General features: G+C 45.2%; 1 protein-coding gene across 2 annotated transcripts in view; it reads left to right on the forward strand.

The window, feature by feature from the left end:
• Nucleotides 1-21,506, forward strand: part of CDH23 (cadherin related 23) — a 1,199,511-nt gene that overhangs the window by 737,067 nt on the left and 440,938 nt on the right. For both annotated transcript variants that reach the window (XM_085603466.1, XM_085603467.1), the window contains exons 20-22: nucleotides 2,810-2,912; nucleotides 9,324-9,449; nucleotides 10,202-10,405. In XM_085603466.1, coding sequence (XP_085459592.1) covers nucleotides 2,810-2,912; nucleotides 9,324-9,449; nucleotides 10,202-10,405 — 433 coding nt within the window. The remainder of the gene's footprint in view (nucleotides 1-2,809; nucleotides 2,913-9,323; nucleotides 9,450-10,201; nucleotides 10,406-21,506) is intronic.

Consider the following 21,506-nt stretch of genomic DNA (forward strand, 5'->3'; position numbering starts at 1 on the left):
TATTAAAAGGGGAGGTTTAGGCCTGGCAAAAGATTTATTTTGTCAGGTCAAAATGGCAGTTTAAAATTGCATCCTTGGCTGCAATGGCAGGCCTGAGACATGTTTAAAAAGGCTACTTAAGTGGGTGTCACAATAAGTACTGCAGACCCACTACTAGCATTTAATTTACAGGCCCTGGGTACATGTAGGACTAATTTACTAGTGACTTACAAGTAAATTCAATGTGCCAATTGTGTGTAAGCCAATTTTACTATGTGTAGAGGAGAGGACTTTGGCACTGCTTAGCAGGGGTACGTGTGCGGGGTCCGAAAGCCAACAAAAGCAGATTCACATATCAGGTGGGGGAAAGGCAGAACTTGTGGGGTCTGCAGAGAGGGCCTGGTCCAACAATCTTTATGTCCAGTTTTTTTGCCCCAGGAGATTATAGTGTTCCTTTATATCTAACTTGAGGCGTTTGAGAGTTTGGTAGGCTGGAATGAGTGGCCTGACTTGCCTCTCTTGATAACTTTACACCAATTAGATTTAGAACAGACATTTACATTTATCAGTGCTTTGTATTGAGATTATTAAGCTTGGTCGGTCATTAGGTTTCTATACTCTTCAAAGTAACTCTCTCTCTCCAGTTGGTGACAGAATAATTAAAAGAAAACTCAATACCATGTGTATTTTCTGTTTAGGGGAGAGAGAAATGTTACCTTGGTTGTCAGAAAGATACCTACGAGATGCCAGGGTGTCTAATATTCATGTCCCTTTTTGGAAAGTGTGGAGGTGACCCCAGGAATGCCCCTAACCTTATATCCAGGATAGAATTCCCAAGAAATATTTGTAAAATGGGAAGTAACCATGGCAACTAGACTGTATGTCCGTCTATGAATAATAATCACAAGGCCCTCACTAGCATTCCAATGACTTGTGCAAAAGTGTAGGCGGCAAATCAGCTTCACACTTGGTGCAAGATGGCACATAGTACAGGAAATCACAGCATCCAAGAGCTCAAGGAATGCTCCAAGTCATTGATATTCACCCACTTTTGTATACTAACTGAATGACATATACAAAATATCATACAAAAGTATCGCCGCCAAATGATCTTTTACCAAGATATTGTGAAGGTTCGGTTTATAGGATAGTTAACGTTTACTGTACCTAACTACATATATGTGCATCTTGACAATATGTATATCTTCAAGGTACATGGATGTGGAGTTAGGGATAGCACATTTACACTTATCTAAATATACTTACCTTCAGAATATTTTGGTTCTTATTACTGAGGTCACAATCTTTCTGTTCTCGATATTCTGACATAAATCCCACTTTGGGTATATTCATTCACAAAGTCAGTGCTTCTTCCATCTTGAATACACTTCCTGGACTTTGAACTCATTTTGCAACATCAAAGGCAGATAATTACTACAGCTACCAGATAAAATCCAACAAATTAAGTGTGTTCCTGGAGGTTGAGGGAGTGAGCTTTGCATTTAGGCTTACATTCTAAATCAACCATGGCGTGGATGGTCGCAGTGCAGTCTCGCAAAGCTTTCTCTCCTAGAAACTTTACAGTTTCCAGCTCAACACTACGATAGGAGTGAGTGAAATTATTATGAACATGAATATACAATCTGGTTAAGGTGGAGCCCCTCCCTTTCAGTAATGATGGACTCCTGAGCCTTGTGGTGTGTGAAGTTTAGTATCCTGCTATACCTACAGAACCAATCACAGATTTTGGGACAAAATTGCTAGTTTCACAACAGTTGTGTTTCAAAGCAAAGGGTTAGTAGAATGCATAGCAGAACAGAATGGTGATTATGCCTCCCTATTACTCTAGTTAACCCCTCCAGCACAGGGGTGAGATTTAAAGAGTAGTGATCTGTGCACACCACAAGTGAAAGAGATCTTTAACTGCTGGTATGTGATTTGTGGTTAAAATTATCAGACATACACAATTTCCTAAAATCCACAAAATCCCTATCTGAAGATACATATTAAAATAAGTGAACATTACGATATTCAGTAGTGCATCTATTCAGCCCATGCTCACTGTACCACTGGAACCAAGCTATTTCTTGCTGTTCAGCCCTATTAATGGCAAACCCAGTCCAGGGTTGCGTGTGTGTTGATTGGGTTTTGGTTCAGGGAGGACCTGAACTGGCAGTTCTGGTTGGACTGTTTCCATTGGAGCAGGATCAAGACTGATTTGCATATGGCTGGGTCCCTCTCAGGTGGCACGGTGGACGAAAAACAGTGGATTGGGATGCAGCCCCAAGCGATTACCCTTGGCTGAGATTAATCCAAGCATTCCATCCATCACCTTTTTGTTGATAGTCTGTTCAGCCTCCAGTGCCCACTAACCCCCAACCCCACATCCCCTTCTGGGTGTGTTAGGTAAGGCTTCAACCATAAGATATCATTTTAGTTACTTTCTTTTGTTCAGATGAATATGGAGACTTATTTTTTATTGTGATACTGGTAGTCTTGTTTTTGATCTTTATAGCATAGATCACAGACAAATATAACTGGTGCTACAGTCTTTAGCATTTACTGCTGATTCTCACGAGGTTATTCAAGGCATCATTCCGTTTGCTAACAGTTGCGAATAAACTTTTGACTTGATGTTGTCGTGCACACTTTAATTCGTCCTATTTTCACAAATATGTGAGAGAGAACTCCCCGAATCGAGAAGTTCTAATAATTCTGGTCTATGGACTACTTCTGAGAGCATCACTTTTAATGCAGTAGGAACCAAATTGGCTGCCATTTGATTTATCTTCATTTGTCGCTCTTTTTTGTATCCTTGTCTCTCATTCAGGACTTTGAATTGCTGGTTATTTCCATAGCAGATGAAAATGACAACCGTCCGTTGTTCACTCAGGGCTCGTATCAGGCGGAAGTCATGGAAAACGCTCCAGCAGGTAGGTCTGTCTCTTAAGAGTGGTTTGCATCTCGCTAATGCATCACTGGACATCTTAATATAGCCATTAGCTTGACCAATATCTTGAAAGTGACTTTCAACCAGTCCTACATTTTTCAGACAGCCTCATTAAGAAGTAGCTTCTGACTTATCATTCTAAGTTTGGGCCTCCAAACATTTTTTATGTTTTTTGCTGAAGAACCCTGACTGGCTGAAAGGCAACCTAAGGGTATGGAGCCCACTCACAGCAATGTTTTAAGCAACACCTTACTATTCTTGATGCCAAACTGTATATCATAGTTTGTCAACTTCAAGCCCATGTTGAAAGTCTTTACAACTGTCTTTCTCAGATCAAGCTTCACAGCCTCTAATTGCATAAAATTGGCCTCCTTCTGAGCAGCATTACTTTAGTTAGAATCCTAAAATAGTCACGCCCAGGTATCTACGAACCATCTCTGTGTCTCTACTTCAATGATGTCACATAAGCATAAATTTAAATAAATGCAAAGAATAGTGAGCAGTTAGAAAACTTCTACCAGTAGGATGGCTCAGTGAGCTGAATGCTTGCTACAGACAAATGTGGTGTTCTGGGGATCATGATTTCTGCAAGGCTATTTGAGTCTTCCATCCTTCCAAGGCAGGTATTTTGAGTAATAGTGGCATCTCGTATTTACAGCCCTTACATGCCGATGGCATTTCCATCTTTATTCAGAACAAGCTTTTAATTTGGAAGGCAAAGAGGAAATCAGCTATTCTGTCACCCTTTAATAACAGACAGCTTTACATTACCATTTCCTTTTGACACCTTAGGGCCGTTTTCATTTTTCCAGGAGTTATCCCATATATGAATTTTTCTAATACCAGGCATAGGGATGTATCCGCAGTATAGTGAAGGTCAATGTGTATCTATATATGTTTCCCTGAACATAGACCAGATTAAGGATATAATTGGCTAATTTAGAATCAATCAGAAAAGGTCTTTCATTTTGGGCAGGTCAGTTGAATAGCAGTGTCCAAGTAAGGGTGCAGTTTCAGGCAGAGATATGTAACTTTGCACTCGCACACAGAACACTCAGCAGTCTTAACTGTCTCAAGCTTTAAAATAGATGTCTTCACGGGAACCGGATTTTTTTACCTGTTATGAAAATATTGCTGTCTTTTTTCAACATCAACCAGGAGATCTACAAATCTAGAATAGTTTAGGGTTTCAATTACAGAAAATAATTGGCCCTGTCTGTCCCCAGTTGCCAATGCTTCATTTGTAAAATAGTTAGCGTCAGGTTCCTGACTAGGAGGCCACTGCAGCTTGCACCACCGATTGTCCCGTCAACGCTGCCAATGACCAGGTCTTTAAGTGGGCTGGATCTCACCGGTGCTGAGTTTTTTAAAGGAGGCCTCGAAACGGGTCCCTATCGGGCTCTGTTTCGTACACTGGCACAGGAGGCGGTCCATCCTTTTCCGGACTGCAGTGACAGCAGGCACCTGATGTGCGCGTGCTCACACTGCTCACTTCTCACCAGTGGAGAAGTTACGGCATGACGTCATGCCAGGTGAGCATTGTAGGGGAAGGGAAATCGTTTAAAGAGGGTCATTTTCTCTCTGGATTTCCCTTCTCTTTTTGAAATTCAGGAGCAGCAACATTGTCATGGTGTCACCAGGGCTTTAAGTGAAACCTTTTTCAATATTATGTACAGGCCGTAGTTGCTGCTTATTTATCTTATGCAACTAACAACCATTGGCAAAGCCAATATTCCTGACTTTTGTAGGTATCATGCTACTTGGTGATTCATATATCTGAATGCAATGACAGAAACAGCAAATTACAAATCGGGCAGCACATTCTGCTAAGCACAGATTTTTAGTTTACGTGTTTTAAGCCACGTCCTTAATTGCAGTGGCCACGCCCCTCTGAGAGACCATCCCCAGTTTTTTCATCCCACTTAAAGCCCTGCCAATAACAGTACCAAAACAACCAAACAACTACTGACCATCTCTCTCACCTGCAAGTGCGACAGTTCAGATCATTCCAGGTCCCCAAAGCTAAAAGAATGGCGGGAGCGGTGGGTATTCTCTAAATTAGATGAGCAGCACCATCATGTGGCAGAGTGTCATAAGTGTGAGGATGACAATTGCTAGTGCAGAGCACCGGAAACTAATTAAGTGCTGGTGCCACACCGGAAACCAATTAAGTGCTGGTGCTAAGCACCGGAAACCACCGGCTCAAATTACACACTGCCAGTTACCCAACTATACCAAGAGAGAGTGTGTGGCGTAAGGGCCTGAGCAGCAGTGCCAACTGAGGAATTAATTGGATTTTGATGCACACTCCCTTTTGTTATTTCTCTTCCAGGCTAAAAGCAATGTTTATTCGGCAAATAGACACTGCCGCAGTTGCAGCTTGAAAATTCCACAGTTATTTGGGGCTCATACAACTTCCACTTCTCTTCTCACCAGTCTTATTATCTGCGAAGCATCCGCCGAGGCATGGCCGAGCTTTACATTTTTTCAATGAACGAAATGATATGAGTATTACTTGTTACGAGCAAACAACGACCCCGGAGGGCATCCTGGCCCTGGCAAGACACAGTGTCACAGCGGAAAGAGCACCAGCCTAGTAGAAGCAGAAAGGGTAAAAAAAGGAAAGGAACCACTGACTTAATAACCAAGATTTCATGAGTTTTCTCCATTTGGAGTGACGAACTTCATCCTTGATCTGAATGAATAGTTCGACGAAATGGGGTCCTGGGGTCAACGACTCATCACAGATTTCGTAGTGCTGATGTCGAAAAATTAAAAATGTCTCCTGCCCCTGGGCACTGTTCAGTGCAGATTCCAGTTGCTTCCTGTAATCTCTTGAGTAACTAGTGCTCTGACATCTATCATATGAACTCTCTAATGCCCATCTTACACCAACAAGCTTTGGGCATCAATTCAGAGCTAGTGGTCCGTTTGCTGTACCCTGCACCTATTTTGGTAAGGGTAGCTCAGTCTCGCCTAGCAAGGATGCCCAGTGAGGGGTGCAGGGAATTCTCTTCTAAGAATGTACTGCTAATCCCGATCACACTGCTGCCTGGCCTCTGTGTGTCCTTTGCCCCTTAATGAATCAAGCCTCCTTGGAAGGGTGTGTGTTGAACAATGTGCTCTATTACCCTCATCTTGACCATTCTCCACCAGCTGTCAGTGCTGCCATCGACATCTTCATAGATGCCAACATACTTGGCAGCCTGGTATGCTCATCATGGCAAAGACAGCTGGTTATATTCCCACCCAGCCGCGGCCTTAATTTTCCCTCGTGGTCGTCTCTCAAAACCCCCCCTCACCTGGCCCCACCACCCAACTGCTCTTACCTGCAGTGGCCGCAGCTGTTCCCACCTCACTGGTCACACTGGATGCTGTGGATGCAGTGCAGCCTACTACGTTTCAGGTTGTCTTCCATGTCACCCTAAAAGTCTCTCTTGAGGTGAAGGATAGCCTCACACGTTACAATTCACTGCACCAGTGTCAACAGGCCCTGTGGGTAACTGTTCCAATGTTCTTATCTCCCAATGTATTGGCACTTTCACCATTCCACTCTACACGCCTATCTGTAAATCCTGGTCTTTCAGTGTGGTTTGTCAGAAGTTTTAGTGGGGCGCGCACCCTAAAACTGTGCAGGCCCTTCTTTGGTTCCTAATGCAAGGAGCTCTTCGTAAGTGAGAAAAATATTCTCATGGAAAAGAGAAAACAGTATTTCATGCCACCTCTTGCTGTGTCAACTATAGCTGCACCCTGAAGAAACAGACAGGCTTATTATTATATAAATATATTTTGGAACTGAACCATCAGGTCCTAAAACGTGTGGCCCATATTTATAAAAAAATCACTCAACACAGCCAGACACCCTGCTTCCCTGCATGAAAGGGAAAGGGTAGGAATGTCCCTTATTTGCCACTATATGGTGCATTCCTGTCCTTTTCAAGCACTGGCCTACTTTTGGCTGCCTAGCGCCAATGCAGACACCCTTGGATCATGTTGCATTGCAGGCAGGATTATCTTTGTGCAGGAAGGGGCACTTTCCTGCACAAAAACAATCCTTCTAGGCATTTTCCATTTTCTATGTGTAGCTGCAGAATGCATCACAGTTAGAAAGAGGAAACAACAAGGAGAAAGAAAGATATTTCTCCTCGTTGTGCTACTGGTGGGGAGGTGTACAATTCTGATGCATACCCAGGTCTTCCAGTGTTGGTAAATTTGTGAATGTGTCAGAATCTACGGGTGGATGCGTGGGAACACTCACGCTGTAACCATAGAACGCCTCCCTTCTGCAGAATAACTGAATTTACACTGCCTTGCGTTACTCTAGATCTATCAAGTCATGCAGGGCCATGCAAGGTGACCTTGCAGGGCTTGATAAATCTCATTCCCGTGGCGCAAGGGTGACGCAAAACCTTGATAAACATGAGCCTGTGAATCTAGGGCAAAGAACCCCGGGCACCTTCCCAATGTGGGGGCAGTGCCTCGAGGTTGTATTCATGTCAATGATTTGAGTTTTTCTATGTAGCGGAGTGAAAACTGTAGGATTCTGCTCCTTACCTATCGTACATAGATATCTTGAACTACCCTTCCCCCCTTCTCTGGACTCATTCCTCCTGGTCCTTTGAATCATGATATCCTCAGGAATCAACCACCTTTTCTCATGCTACAACTCTTCAGTGTTTCATTAAAGGGGTTGCATAACTCTTCATCCCGATTCACAGGTTCCTCTGTTATTATGAGATATTCTACACTGAACTTCCCAGAGGCTCTTACTACTCTATCAACTGTGGTTAATTCATACAGGCTTAAAAACATCTTACACAGAAACCCACTTGGTCATACAGAAATGGCACCATTATAAAATTAGTACAAACCCACCAACAAAGCACAATCATGGGCAAAGAGCTTTGGTGCCTCATCAGGGACATTAAGCACCATATAAATGCAACAAAAATGCATTACAATTAATATCTTAAATGATTTTCCCATGGTGTACATGTGAAGGGACTTCACTTACAGTATATATTCATGTTACTTTGCTGCAATCAGAAATACCTCCCAAGTACGGATAATATGCAACTGACCAAATGTATGTGGTCAAGGATTTATACAAAGCCATGGATTGCTGTTGAAAGAGTAGAGTGGAGCTACCATGCCTTGAATGCAGTTTCCCTTCAGGATTTAGGTCCTGCAGCTTTGCAGGCATGGGATCAGCTCTCCTAGATTGAGATCAAGAACAATCATAAGCACTGCACTAGGCGAGTAAAGAATTGTATCTTTCTGGCAGAGTGTCACAAAGTCGTCAACATACCCAGGATTCAAAGAACAGGCAGACTTGCCTTTCAGCATCATCATATTGGTAGTTGTCCTCAGCCCCATTTAAAGCGTGTGTCTAGTGTAGGTGTCTTACAAACGCAGCAATTTGGTTTGCATCCACGTTTCATTCAAACATTGCTGAATGAGACCAAGAAACTGGACAGAAAGAATCCCAGCAGATCTTGGTTATCTGGCCTTCAAGAATATGTTTCTCACTTGCTTTGAGCTAACACTGCTGTTTGAGAGTCTCGTTCTAGTAAAATCATGCAATTAAAGTATATTTACACTGGACTCTGAGTATGAGTTGTCACTGCTTACCCCAACAAACACTTCCTTCTCTGGCTCATCAAAGGCTTGTGCACCTCAGTAAAAGGAACAAATGGCTACATATTTACACACACGACCACCAAGTTTTGCTCCCCATGCTGAAAATGATATACATTACATTTATTTACCACCAATGGACACTAAGAATGAGAAAGTGACACACTTCAAAAATCCCATTCTCCCAAACAATGGTGACATTCGACATTCTTTGAATATTTGAACAGAGGAAGCATTCATCACAACATATCAGAAGAAATTAAATATTGTAGTCATCTTGTAAACTTGTATACTTTGAATGTCCTAAAACTGGAATGTTAAAGAATACATCCCACATTCCTCTGCTGGTAGACACATATGCATACATGAAACAGAGAATACCTATATATCTGATTCTGCCTTGGAACAGTTATTAGCATACAAACATTAAAGGCATGCTTGAAGAAGGATGGGATCTTGTCTGCTAATCTCTGTTTTCAATGAAACTGACTCCACTGTATTTTGTTTTTAGCAGGATTTTAAGGCGTTCCAATCGGGGCTTCTTGATTCAGTCTGCCAGGGCTGCAACAGCCTCAGCCATCAAAGCCCCATGCCTCATGGGGTCCATCTTGTGTGCCTCATTCATTATGTCAGAATGTCAGTCACAACAACACCACTGTCACGGGGATGTATTAGGGGAAGGGAGGTGGAGTTGGGAACAGGTTTCGGCTAGATTTATTTGCATGGCTCTGACTCTTGTGTTTTTTTTTTGCTTTAGGAACCCCGGTTACTATATTAAATGGGCCAATTTTGGCTTTAGATAGTGACCTGGGCATCAATGCAGTGGTGACGTACAGGCTCCAGGGAGAACAGATGGATCTCTTTAACATCAATAACAACACAGGTGGGATTCACTATGATTATTTTTCACTGCACGTTGTACAATATATAATGCGCCGAGCATGGATATCGATTTAATCTATTCAAATTGTATGTATACGGCAAAGCTATCATCTACACAATTTAGAACCACCTGAACAGTAATTTTATTTTATGCACTACCTCAGCAAGAACATTCCTAGTCCACATGTAGGGCGATTAGACACATAGCACTGGCAGCAATCCTAATGTATAGTCCTGAAGAAGACTGCAATTGGTAAAATAACATTGTTCTAACAAAAAATGTACTGAATGAATATATGTCTCTGCATTGGCCAAACTGAATGACCAGAAGCAGCATGCCACCCTTCCATATACTACAGAACAGGCTGGGTTGCTTTTAGTGCTAGCATGTACCAATGTCCCTTGCCATCCTGCTTGTATTGCCATCTCAGGCAGCGTAGGGACTGTCTGTGTTGTAAGGGCAACAGCAATATCCTACCAAGATTAGGGTCAGGGTAGAGTCTTGTTCCTGTGGAACATACCTCTGAGGCACACGGCCCTAGTTAATAGATAGCTAAAAATCACACTGCTGATAGTTATGACGAAGCTGACACATACAATGGCCACTATGGGCCAAGCCTATTTCCTAGAGTGTGTTGCTCATGCATTTTATTTTAACTAAATGTGGTATAGCTTCAATAATTCTTAGGGCATGCTGTTTGTGCTTCATTTGTTTAATCTTTGCATTTTATCTGTTTTTCCCGACTTCTTCAGGTATCATTTCTGTGAAGCCTGGCAGAGTGATTGACAGAGAAGCCTTCCTAAATCCAGTCCTATCACTCTCTCTTTCGGCTGAGGACATTGGCAAGCTGAACAGCAGTGCCAGACTCTCGCTTACCATCCTGGATGCCAATGATAACAGGCCGACCTTTAACTCATCTATATTTACTGCTCGTCTCCGTGAAAACAGCCCGCCAGGTCAGGCTCGTGCATGTAGAAAAACTGTCAAAGGAAGATCCTGTGAAGAACTGTGGGGCATATTCATAAGAAAATGTCAGAGCACGGATCTGCCGCAAATTTGGAATTGCCGCACTCTGACATTTTCAAAACGCAAGGATGAGCTATATTCATAAGAATACAGCGCACCCCTGTGTTTCCTCTAGCACTGGCGCAAAAAAAGCTGCCTAGCACCAGTACAGGCACCCTGCTGCCATGCTGCAAGGGTGCCTGTGCTGCAGGGATGATTGTTTATGTGCAGGAAGGCACACCTTCCTGCACATAAACACTCAATAATGGTGATTTGCACCATGTGTTCTGCAGAATGCAACACAAATGGAAAGAGCAAAATACGAAGAAAAATTAATATATTTCTCCTCATTGCGCCATTCTAATGCCTGGTATCCCCTGGCGTTCGTTTTTGGCGCTGCCTCAGCCTTATAAATCTGGGGCAGCATCAAAAAACAATGGGTGTTGTTGTGGAATGCTCACAGCAACACCCATTGCACGCCCCTTTGTCGCATAGGACTTTGGCGGAAAGGGGCATATTTACAAGGTGGCTTTAAGCCATGAAAAGTGGCTTAGTGCCACCTTGTGAATATGGATAATGGCGCTGCCCCCACCGGAGCATCAAAAAAAGAGCTGCTCCGGTGGTGCTGAGGACTTGTAAATATCCCTCTGTGTTTGTTCCTTATGACCGAATATCAGAATATACCGTCATAGATCTGTTCCTTTTCATTGCCGTTTAACGAAGGGCTAAACAGCAGACATCAGAAACACACATTAGCACTAGAGTAAGAAATATTATACAGCACAGATCTCAGAAGTGGTCTATCAAAAACATAGAACACAATCAGCAACAAGGAGAGAGGAAATAGGTTTCTTCTTCAAGGGAATCAATCATAGCCAATGAAAAATCATGTCCACATGAGTTCTCCTTGAGTTCTTGACACCAACTCACATTCTTCATATAGATGTGAGAGACGGGAGCAAAAAATGCAGTTCTTGTCAGGATCTTCTCAGCTTTCTTTTTGCCACAGTATGGTCACTTAACAAACAGAGTATTTTTTTGTCAAAATATAAAAAGGTTTCTGTCAAAAAATCACGGAAAACCACTCCTAGCCATTAAGAATGTCTAGTGAGATTAAAGTCCAAAGGTATGGCGAGATTTGTGTAGGAAATAGCAAAACGTAGCCGAGGTCACAGCTCCAGGACAGGATCTTGTTTTCAAGAGCAGACAAAAAGAACTGGAGAAACTGCCAAGGACAGGGCATGATGGAATTCTGATGGCACATGTTTCATTAAAGGGCCAGTGCATTTTTCCAGGCTCCCTGGTCTGCAGCATATCAGCATATCTAGCTACATTGTTCCTATTTTCTTTCCTTTAAAAACTGTTTATAAAACATTTTTTCTTGTCACTCTTATTACATTTGTGACACATTTTTAATTAGAATTTGTTCTTTTGGATGATGATGAGAATTTGTTCTTTTAAAGAGAGGGATAATTACTAGGCAAAAATGCCTCGTTCTGAAAAAAAATCTAATTTCCAGAACTAATTTCTGCTACCTGTAGTACATCCCCTTACAGTTGACATTAGTTCTACTTACCACTACCTCTGGTGCATTACATCGACTTATGCACTTACTTAATCTGCTAGTACTTCGATTGCCATCACGTCAACTTCAGTATCTGGACTTTGACTATGAAAGATAAGTTATTAATGCATTAAAATGTTATATAAAATAAATTACTGAAGTTTTATGTGACTGAAAAGTATAGTAGCTAGAAGTTACTTTAAAGGTATGAGGTAGTAGAAGAAATTGACAATGTAATACATTCAGGTTGAAGAAAGTAATAGGTGTCCATTGGCTTATTCAAAACAATGACTTTAATTATATTTCAATTGTTACAATTAAGTAATCAAGCTATCATTATCCGACTAACTTTAGAAGTGAGGTCTTGGGAACTTTAACAACTTTGACATATCAAATCAAAATTATACTAAAATGCATTTCTTAATGTGATATCTGAATTACAAGAATAGAAGACATCTGAAGCATAGAGCAAATAAAAGCAGACGATGCCAGAGTTTAAAGTTCGAAGCAATCAAAACAAGTGTAATGTGCAAAAGGTTCAAACGAAATTTAGTTTGAATATGCCAAATTAGGATATAGCTACGGTAGAAACTAAGTACACACTCCATTTGTCATGTATGTTGAAGCATACAGAAGCAGTTCTTTGGCGAAAGAGTGAATGCCATTGGTACTGCATGTTGACTAAAAGCGGCTTTGGCTTCCCCCACTAGAATGTATCCATGCTTTTTACATTTACTTCAACATATTCTGAGCCCTGTAAAAAGGAAGTCTAAAATATACAAAAATGTGATGGATGGAATTTCTGATGGATACATCTGCCAGTGGATTCCTCACCTTGTGAATATCCCCTGTGCCAGCAACATTCGGAAACTTTTGTAGCAGTCCACGCCGATGGGGTCGAAGACGACGTCACAGAGACACGGCTCCGCTCGCGACTCCGCTGACGTCACCGGCTCCATAAGAAGACCTCGTCGGCGTGATGACGTCAGTTCCCTTTTTTCCGCGCCGCCGACGCCAACGGATTTCGGGAATCGTTACTAGTAGCTTTACCTGTTACTTTGTGTATTTTCTGAAAATTTTCTGTCTTTCTTCGAAGATGTCGACAAGGAAGTCGGGTTTCAAGCCCTGTCGAGAATGTGGCAAGCACATGTGTATTACCGACCCACACGAGGACTGTGTTTGGTGTCTTTCATCCGACCACGATGTGGGTGGTTGTTCCAGCTGCCGCAAGATGAGCTCGAAGGCTCTCAAGGAAAGAGAAGCGAAGCTCTTCATTGCTCGGATGAAGAAGAAGGAAAAAAGAGGAAGGAGGAGGTCTGGATCCAGGTCGAGGTCGAGGTCGGCGTCCAAGTCGACTTCGGGGCATGCTTCGAAAAGTAAGAAGCATAAGAAAAAGAGGAGGCATTCCTCACATCATCACTCCGACAAAGGTTTGGCTCCGAAGTCGAAGTCGCCTACTCGACGTCGGAGAGAGTCAGTGTCTCCTTCTCTGGTCCCGACTTCACCTCCAGCTCCTTCTTCTCCGGTGACTTCGCCGGCTCCGGCTGAATCTCCGGTGCCGGTATCATCCCCGACGCCGGTTCAATCTCTGGCTCCAGCTGATTCTCCGGCTCCGTCTCCGGCCCCGGATGAGGATCTTCAGACTCCGGGTGAGACTGTGACGCCGCTTGTACCACCGTCGGCGCCGCCAGGCCCGAGTCCGGTGCTCCCTGACCAGTATCCTGCATTCCCTGGTCCAGGTCAGGACCCCACGCATTATCTTAATGCCATGTACGGGGTGTTTTCAAGGGCCATGTATACCTCTGGTGCACCTGTGGGTCCGATGGGTCCGATGGCTTTCAATTTGGGAGTGCCGCAGGTCTACCCTCAAGCTCCGTTCATGCCATTCTTTCCGGCGACGCCGTCTTGGCAGCTACCGGCGCCGAGAACATCGACGCCGCTTCCCTCTTCACCGGCGCCGACTCGACTTCGTTCGACGCCGGCTGCTCCAGCGGATCCGCGTCCGGCGCCGTCGGATTCGAACACGGCGCCGCCGACGCCGCTGGTGCGGATTCGTTCCAGAAGGGAAGTACAGAGAGTGGTGGATGAGAGACGCTTTCTGTTGGAAGAGGCTGAAGAGGGAGAGTTAGTCGAATCTGATGAGGTGTTTGAAGAACTGAAGGAGGCAAGTGGACTGGATTTGTCTCCAGAGTGGGAAATCACTCCACCATCAGATGAGCCCTCTAAAGATGCAGCGCCGTATCATGCGGTCATCAGAAAAGCTGCAGAGTTGTTGGACCTACAGTTACCGTCCACGGAGTTCAGGTCTAATATACTTACTGAGGTGCTGCATTCACCTACAGCGGTCTCGGAGACTTTGTTACCCTTTAAGGAGGCTATTATGGAACCTGTGCTGGAGGTATGGCGCAAGCCTTTTTCAGCTCCTGTGGTCTCCAGGGCAGTCGCAAGGAGATATAGAGTGGCTCCAGGGGATCCTGAATTTCTAACTTCGCACCCTTCGCCCGAGAGCTTGGTGGTCCAGGCGGCTTATTCGGGAAGGTCAAAGGGGGCCTTTCCTCAGGTTCCAGGAGACAGAGAGGCCAAAAAGGTGGACCAATCGGCCAAAAAGGTCTTTTCATCAGCCAGCATGGCTCTCAAGTCCACGAATGCGACGTGTTTATTGGGGCGCTATATCCATGCGCTAATGGATTCGGCAAAGAAGATTGCACCAAAGCTGTCGGAGGAGGATAGGGCCGGCTTCAATGAAGTTCTGACTGATGCCCAGGCGGCTGCTCGCCAAGTCATTCAGAGTGGACTGGACACGGCAGACTCAGTTGCCAGAGTCATGGGGTCTTCTGTTGCCACCAGGAGGGGTGCATGGCTAAAGTCCTCTGAATTCTCCTCGGATGTGCAGTCGACTTTATTAGACTTGCCTTTTGATGGGTCTGGCTTGTTCGGGAAGAAGGCGGATGCTGCTCTCGAACGCTTCAAGGAGAGTAAGGCTACGGCTAGGTCGTTGGGCCTTCAATCCCAGCCGAGAGGTTCTTTTAAAAGATATAGGGGCTTTGGAAAGGCGACTTTTCGCTCCTATAGACCGACCCAGAAGCAGCAGCAGCAGCAACAGCAGCAAAGCTCTTTGTCCAAGGGATACAGAGGAAGAGTTAGGGGTCGCTCACGTGGCCGTCAGCTCTCCTCCTCTTCTTCCTCCTCCTCTGCCCCTCCCACCACTGCAAAGCAGCCCTAGATTCGACATTCCGGATCATGCTGGTCCTGTGGGGGGCCGGCTTACCCATTTTCTACAAGAGTGGGAATCTGTAACTACAGATCTCTGGGTTCTGGATCTTGTAGAGAATGGGTACGCCCTTCCTTTTTGGGAATTCCCTCCAAATTACCCTCCTTGCCAAGGGGCTTGCTCAGAGGACCACCTTCTTCTCCTGCAGGAGGAAGTCCTGAAGTTGTTTCAGAAAGGTGCGATAGAGGTGGTTCCAGAGCAGGAAAGGGGTCAGGGATGCTAATCCCGGTATTTCCTGATTCCGAAAAAGGACGGCAGGTTACGTCCGATATTGGACCTCAGAATTCTGAACTTTTACCTGAAACAGGAGAAGTTCAAGATGCTCACCCTTGCGCAGGTTCTTCAGGCGCTGAATCAGGAGGACTGGATGGTGTCGCTCGACTTGCAGGATGCGTATTTTCACATCCCCATCCTGAAGTCGCACAGAAAGTATCTCCGTTTCACGGTAGGGTTGCAACATTATCAGTTTGCGGTCCTACCGTTTGGTCTTACTTCAGCACCTCGAGTCTTCACGAAGGTGATGGCAGTGGTGGCAGCCCATCTCAGAAGGACGGGGATTTCAGTTTTCCCTTATTTGGACGACTGGCTGATAAAAGCGGAGTCGCCAGAGAAAGTGCTGCATCATCTGCAGGATACAACTCGGCTGTTGTACAAATTGGGTTTTTCAATAAACGTACCCAAATCTCACCTGGTGCCCTCTCAGCGCAACCTGTTCATAGGTGCGGTACTGGAAACTACTGTGTGTCGTGCATTCCCTCCTCCTCAAAGGATTCTCGACATACAGGAAATGATTCCTTTATTTTACAGCGGAGCGGTCGTTCCAGTTCTGAAGGTCCTTCGCCTGCTCGGTCTGTTCGCTTCCTGCATCCTGTTGGTCAACCATGCACACTGGCACATGAGGGCGCTCCAGTGGTGCCTCCGCAAGCAGTGGTATCAGCACAAAGGGGATCTCAGAGAGTCTGTGAGGATCTCCAGAGAAGCTGCAGCGGATCTATCTTGGTGGAGCGTGGAGGGCAATCTGTCGCAAGGGAAGCCCTTCCATCTACCTCCATCGGTGACAACAGTGATAACGGATGCCTCCATCTTAGGGTGGGGTGCTCATCTGGGGGATCTGGAGATCAAGGGTCTTTGGTCTCCGGAGGAAAGGTTGCTTCATATCAACCTTCTGGAGTTACGGGCGATACGCTTGGCACTCAAGGCCTTCCTCCCTTCCCTTCGCGGTCAGTCTGTTCAAGTCCTGATGGACAACACGACCGCGATGTGGTATATAAACAAACAGGGAGGGGTGGGGTCTCTTTGTCTGTGCAGAGAGGCCCTGCGTCTATGGTCCTGGGCTCAGGTCCATCAGATTTGTCTAATGGCAAATCATCTGGCCGGGGTTCTGAACGTTCGTGCAGACAGTCTCAGTCGGCAGTTCTCCGCCGACCACGAGTGGAGGCTTCATCCGGAGGTGGTTCATCGTGTCTTTCAGACGTGGGGAACTCCTCGGGTGGACCTATTCGCCACTCAAGAGAATGCTCACTGCCCGTCTTTCTGCAGTCTCCAGTATCCGATGCAGGGAGCGTTGGGGGACGCGTTTCAGTTGAGTTGGGGTTCACGACTCCTTTCGCGTTTCCTCCCATACCCTTGATTCCTCGGGTTCTGAGGAAGATTCGCCAAGACCGGGCCCAAGTTATATTGGTCGCCCCGGATTGGCCAAGAAGGGTGTGGTACACAGATCTTCTCCACCTCTCCTCGTGCCCTCCGCTCCGTCTCCCGCTGAGGGCAGACCTCCTCTCGCAGTCGGAGGGGCAGGTTCTACACCCCCACCTCCAGAGCTTACACCTTCATGCCTGGAGATTGAACGGGGCAACCTGAATTCTTTGTCTCTCCCACCAGATGTGGTGGATGTTATTTTATCGGCCAGGCGACACTCCACCATATCTATATACTCATATAGGTGGTCTAAATTTGTGCTTTGGTACGGAGAGAGATCCATTGATCCCTTGAAGGCTCGTTTGTCTAACATTCTACAGTTTGCCCTTTCTCTTGCTCAGCAAGGCTTTGCTGTGGCTACTGTGAAGGGATATTTATCGGCTCTATCGGCTTTCCTTTGTTTTCCGGATCAGCTGTCGCTGTTCAAGTCACCTACTGTTCTTCTTTTTATAAAGGGCCTTACAAACAAGTTTCCTCCGTCTCCTTTTATTATGCCTCAATGGGACTTAAACCTTGTATTAACTTATCTTATGGGTTCTCCCTTCGAGCCCTTACACAAGTGTCTCTTGAGGCTGTTGTCCTTTAAGACGGTGTTCCTCATTGCAATCACCTCGGCAAGACGGGTAAGTGAGCTTCAAGCTCTAAGTTCAAAACCCCCATTCTTGACTGTGCATGCTGAACGAATGGTACTTAGGACCAGGGCTGCGTTTTTGCCTAAGGTGGTAACTCCTTTCCATCTGGGGCAATCCATTACCCTTCCTTCTTTCTATCCTCCCCCTCACCCTTCCAAGGAGGAGGAGAGACTTCACCGCTTGGACCCTAAGAGGGCGGTGAGCTTTTACCTGGACAGGACAAAGGACATCAGAGTTGATGACCAGCTCTTTGTGGGCTTTGCTGGCTGCAGGAAAGGTCGAGCGGTGCACAAGCGCACCCTTTCCAGGTGGATTGTCTTGTGCATCAAGATTTGCTACTCCCTGGCTGGTAAGGAACCTCCGGAGGGTTTGAGAGCTCATTCCACTAGAGCAAAGTCTTCCACGTCTGCTTTGTCTAGGGGTGTTCCTGTGGAGGACATTTGTAGGGCGGCAACTCGGGCCTCCCTCCACACCTTTGCAAAACATTATTGCTTAGACACTGAGGTGAGGAGGGACGGACATTTTGCGCGATCCGTCCTTCAGGGCTTTCTGGTATAGAAGGGTGGACACCCTCCTTCGGGAGTGGGGACTGCTGTGGAATCTATTCACAAGGTGAGGAATCCACTGGCAGATGTATCCATCAGAAGAACAAGTTACTTACCTTCGGTAACGCTTTTTCTGGTGGATACAGTATCTGCCTGTGGATTCCTCACTGACCCACCCGCCTCCCCGTTGTCCATCCTTCTATACCTGTAGTTCTATGCCTGTAATTCTATTGATGGTGTTTCAAATGTGTTTATTACTGTCAAAGGCATTTTGTTATTTCTTGTGCTTTGTTATTTATTCTCCACACTGTGTGTGTTGATATGCATATTGTGTACTGTGTATACTGTGTATATATATTGCTGTCAGTCCGTCCGTGTGCCTCGAAGGCACGGAAAAAAGGGGCGGAACTGACGTTATCACGCCGACGAGGTCTTCTTATGGAGCCGGTGACGTCAGCGGAGTCGCGAGCGGAGCCGTGTCTCTGTGACGTCGTCTTCGACCCCATCGGCGTGGACTGCTACAAAAGTTTCCGAATGTTGCTGGCGCAGGGGATATTCACAAGGGGAGGAATCCACAGGCAGATACTGTATCCACCAGAAAAAGCGTTACCGAAGGTAAGTAACTTGTTCGTTTGAATTAATTTCAGCCACTTTAACTTACTCGGGTTAATTTCAGCCACTTTTACTTACTCGGGACGCATCTCAGTACAATGTTATTTTACACACCCTTCCACCTCTGTTTTGACCCAGCCATTTGCAAATCATTGCTTTTTATTCCTCCAATTTTTTAAAAGTATTTTTATTGTTTTGTTGCATACAAAATAACAATAAAAGAAGACAATCAAGCGCAACTGGCACCTATTTCCATTAATATGTATTGCAGTTAACCTGCTCCAATTGCATAAAGATCATTACACTCATCCAGGCATAGAACCATAGATAGCCAACAGGGTGGAAAGTGATCAGACAGCATTGGTTAACCAGACCATATCCCTAAAACCAACAGGACCCTCGCGTCCATTGTCCCATCTGTTGTATGAATACATTTGCCTGTAGTTTCTAATCCGTAATATGCACTCCACCACCCCCAGATCTTATGAAATTTACTGGGACAGCTCCTACTATGGTAAGTTACTTTCTCTGCCACCAAGTACATGTCCATTCCTCGTTGCCATTCCTGAAGGGAGGGGGATTCTGGCACACCCCAGTACCTTGCAATTTGGCCACCACTAGACCCAGTGCACTAAACAGGACCTTAAACCGGGGAAGGTATACTTCATGAGGGATTCGCATTAGAATGCATTTTGGGTTGAGAGGGAGGGACGCATCCAGAATGCGCAAAAGTTCCTGGATCATCTCATTCCAGTAAGCCTGCATTTGTGGATATTCCCATAACATGTGCATGTAAAATCCTACTGTTTTGGAACATCTTAAATACAGGGGCGTGGGCGCCCTACATATGTTGGGTAAGCGCCGGAGGTCATAGTAAACCATGTTTAGAATTCTGAACTGAATGAGACTTAGGCGCACCTTGATCGCAACCTCCCGAGGGCACATGCGCGCAGCCTCCCAGTCGTCCCAGTCGATGTCTTCAAGTTCACCCAGGTCTCACGTCTATCTCTCGCTCAGTTAGCGCAGTGAGTCGAGCATGTTGTCATTAATGATTTCTTATGTCTGGAATAAGGCGAGTCTGCCTAGTCCCTCCATTAAAATATCCCCTTCAATGGGGGCATATTCTGGGATGTCCGCCCACTTCAGCCCTTCGGCTTGGCATGCATGGTGTAGTTGTGGATACTTTAAAAACTGGGTTGGGAGTAACTGTTATTTCTGTTGAACCAAAGGGAATGGCACAAACTCCCAGGTCTCAACACCTCATAGTTAGGCCACCTCCCTCAACATTGTCACCTTCCAAACAGGCGTTTCTCTGATCATCTTTTGTGCCCACCTTGGTGTCCTTGTTGCCCTATGCCATGCTGCCACAGTCACTTGTGTTGCTGGTGCCAGACTTTGGATGACTTTACCCCACAAAGATGGTGTAGGTATGAGTTCTGCACGCTCCAGTTGAAATGTCGGGTGATTATGGGGAGCATAGATACAGTCATCGATAGTGATTAGGTTGGTCATCCAATAATAACCCTCAATATCTGGGTGCACCAACCCCTCATTATATTGAGAGCAGTGTAAGGTCCAGAGTGATATGTGGGGGTGACCTCCATCCCATAGTAGGGTCCTCAACCTCTTGTTAACCTTGATAAACATAGACTGGGCTATGGGATAGTACTGTTTTAGAGTGCATATAGTAATTTAGGTAGTGTGATCATTTTGAAAAGGGACGCGTATCACATTAACAAAAGGGAGATCCCCTTCCATCTGTCAATGCACATTAAAAAATGTGTCAGCACTCTCTTGATGTTTTGTCTGAGTTCCTTATGCACAGTTATGAAGATCCCTAAATCATTAAAGCCCTCTGTAGACATTCGGAGACCCTGTTGTAGGGGCATTGTGTCTGAGAAACACTGCAGTACACAGAGCACTGATTTGCTCCACTTAATTCTATACCCTGAGTGAACCCCATAATTCTACGGCAGCACAAAAAGGACAGGAATGGTGGCACCTGGGTTGGTCACATAGAGAAGCATATTGTTGGCATACAAATCTCCTCCGTTACATCTGTGGACGGGATTTGAAACCCTTGTATGCCTGGGTGTTGTCGGACCTTACATGATAAGGGTTCCATTGTGAGGGCGAAAAATATTGGAGTAATGGAGTATTCCTGTGTGGTCCCCAATTCCAATTGGAAACACGGTTGATACCTTTCCATTCACTCTGACTGTTGCCACTGGATTTTTGTATAGCACCACCACCATCCACAAAATTGCAGGCTGAAGCCAAACTTCATCAATGTCTGTTCCAGGAATGGCCAATGAACAGTGTCAAATGTTTTCTCAGCGTCTAACAAGAGGAAAACATGTGGAGACAATCGGGCTTGCACAATTATTAACCATACGTGTGTACTTCTCAAGTAGTGATGTGTTGACTTACCTGGCATGAGTCCCAATTGGTTGCGGTGTATCAATGGTGTAATGACCTGCAGGAGACATAAGTCAGAATGGTGGCCAACTACTTGGTTTCAACATTCAACAAGGAAATCGGGCAGTGACATTCGCACCTGTCTTTGGGTTTCCCTTTCGTGAAGCAGTCTGGCTGCGTAGAACTGTTTATAATTACAAACAAATTCATATACTATTAGGTCATCTGTTTCAAGAAGGACTCCTGTCCAATTCCCTACGGCCTGCACCCATCGGGCCTCCTGTTCCCTGTGACCCAGCCATGCCAAGAGTCTAC

This window comes from Triturus cristatus, chromosome 1_2 (assembly GCF_964204655.1).
Source record: "Triturus cristatus chromosome 1_2, aTriCri1.1, whole genome shotgun sequence".
Classification (NCBI taxonomy): domain Eukaryota; kingdom Metazoa; phylum Chordata; class Amphibia; order Caudata; family Salamandridae; genus Triturus; species Triturus cristatus.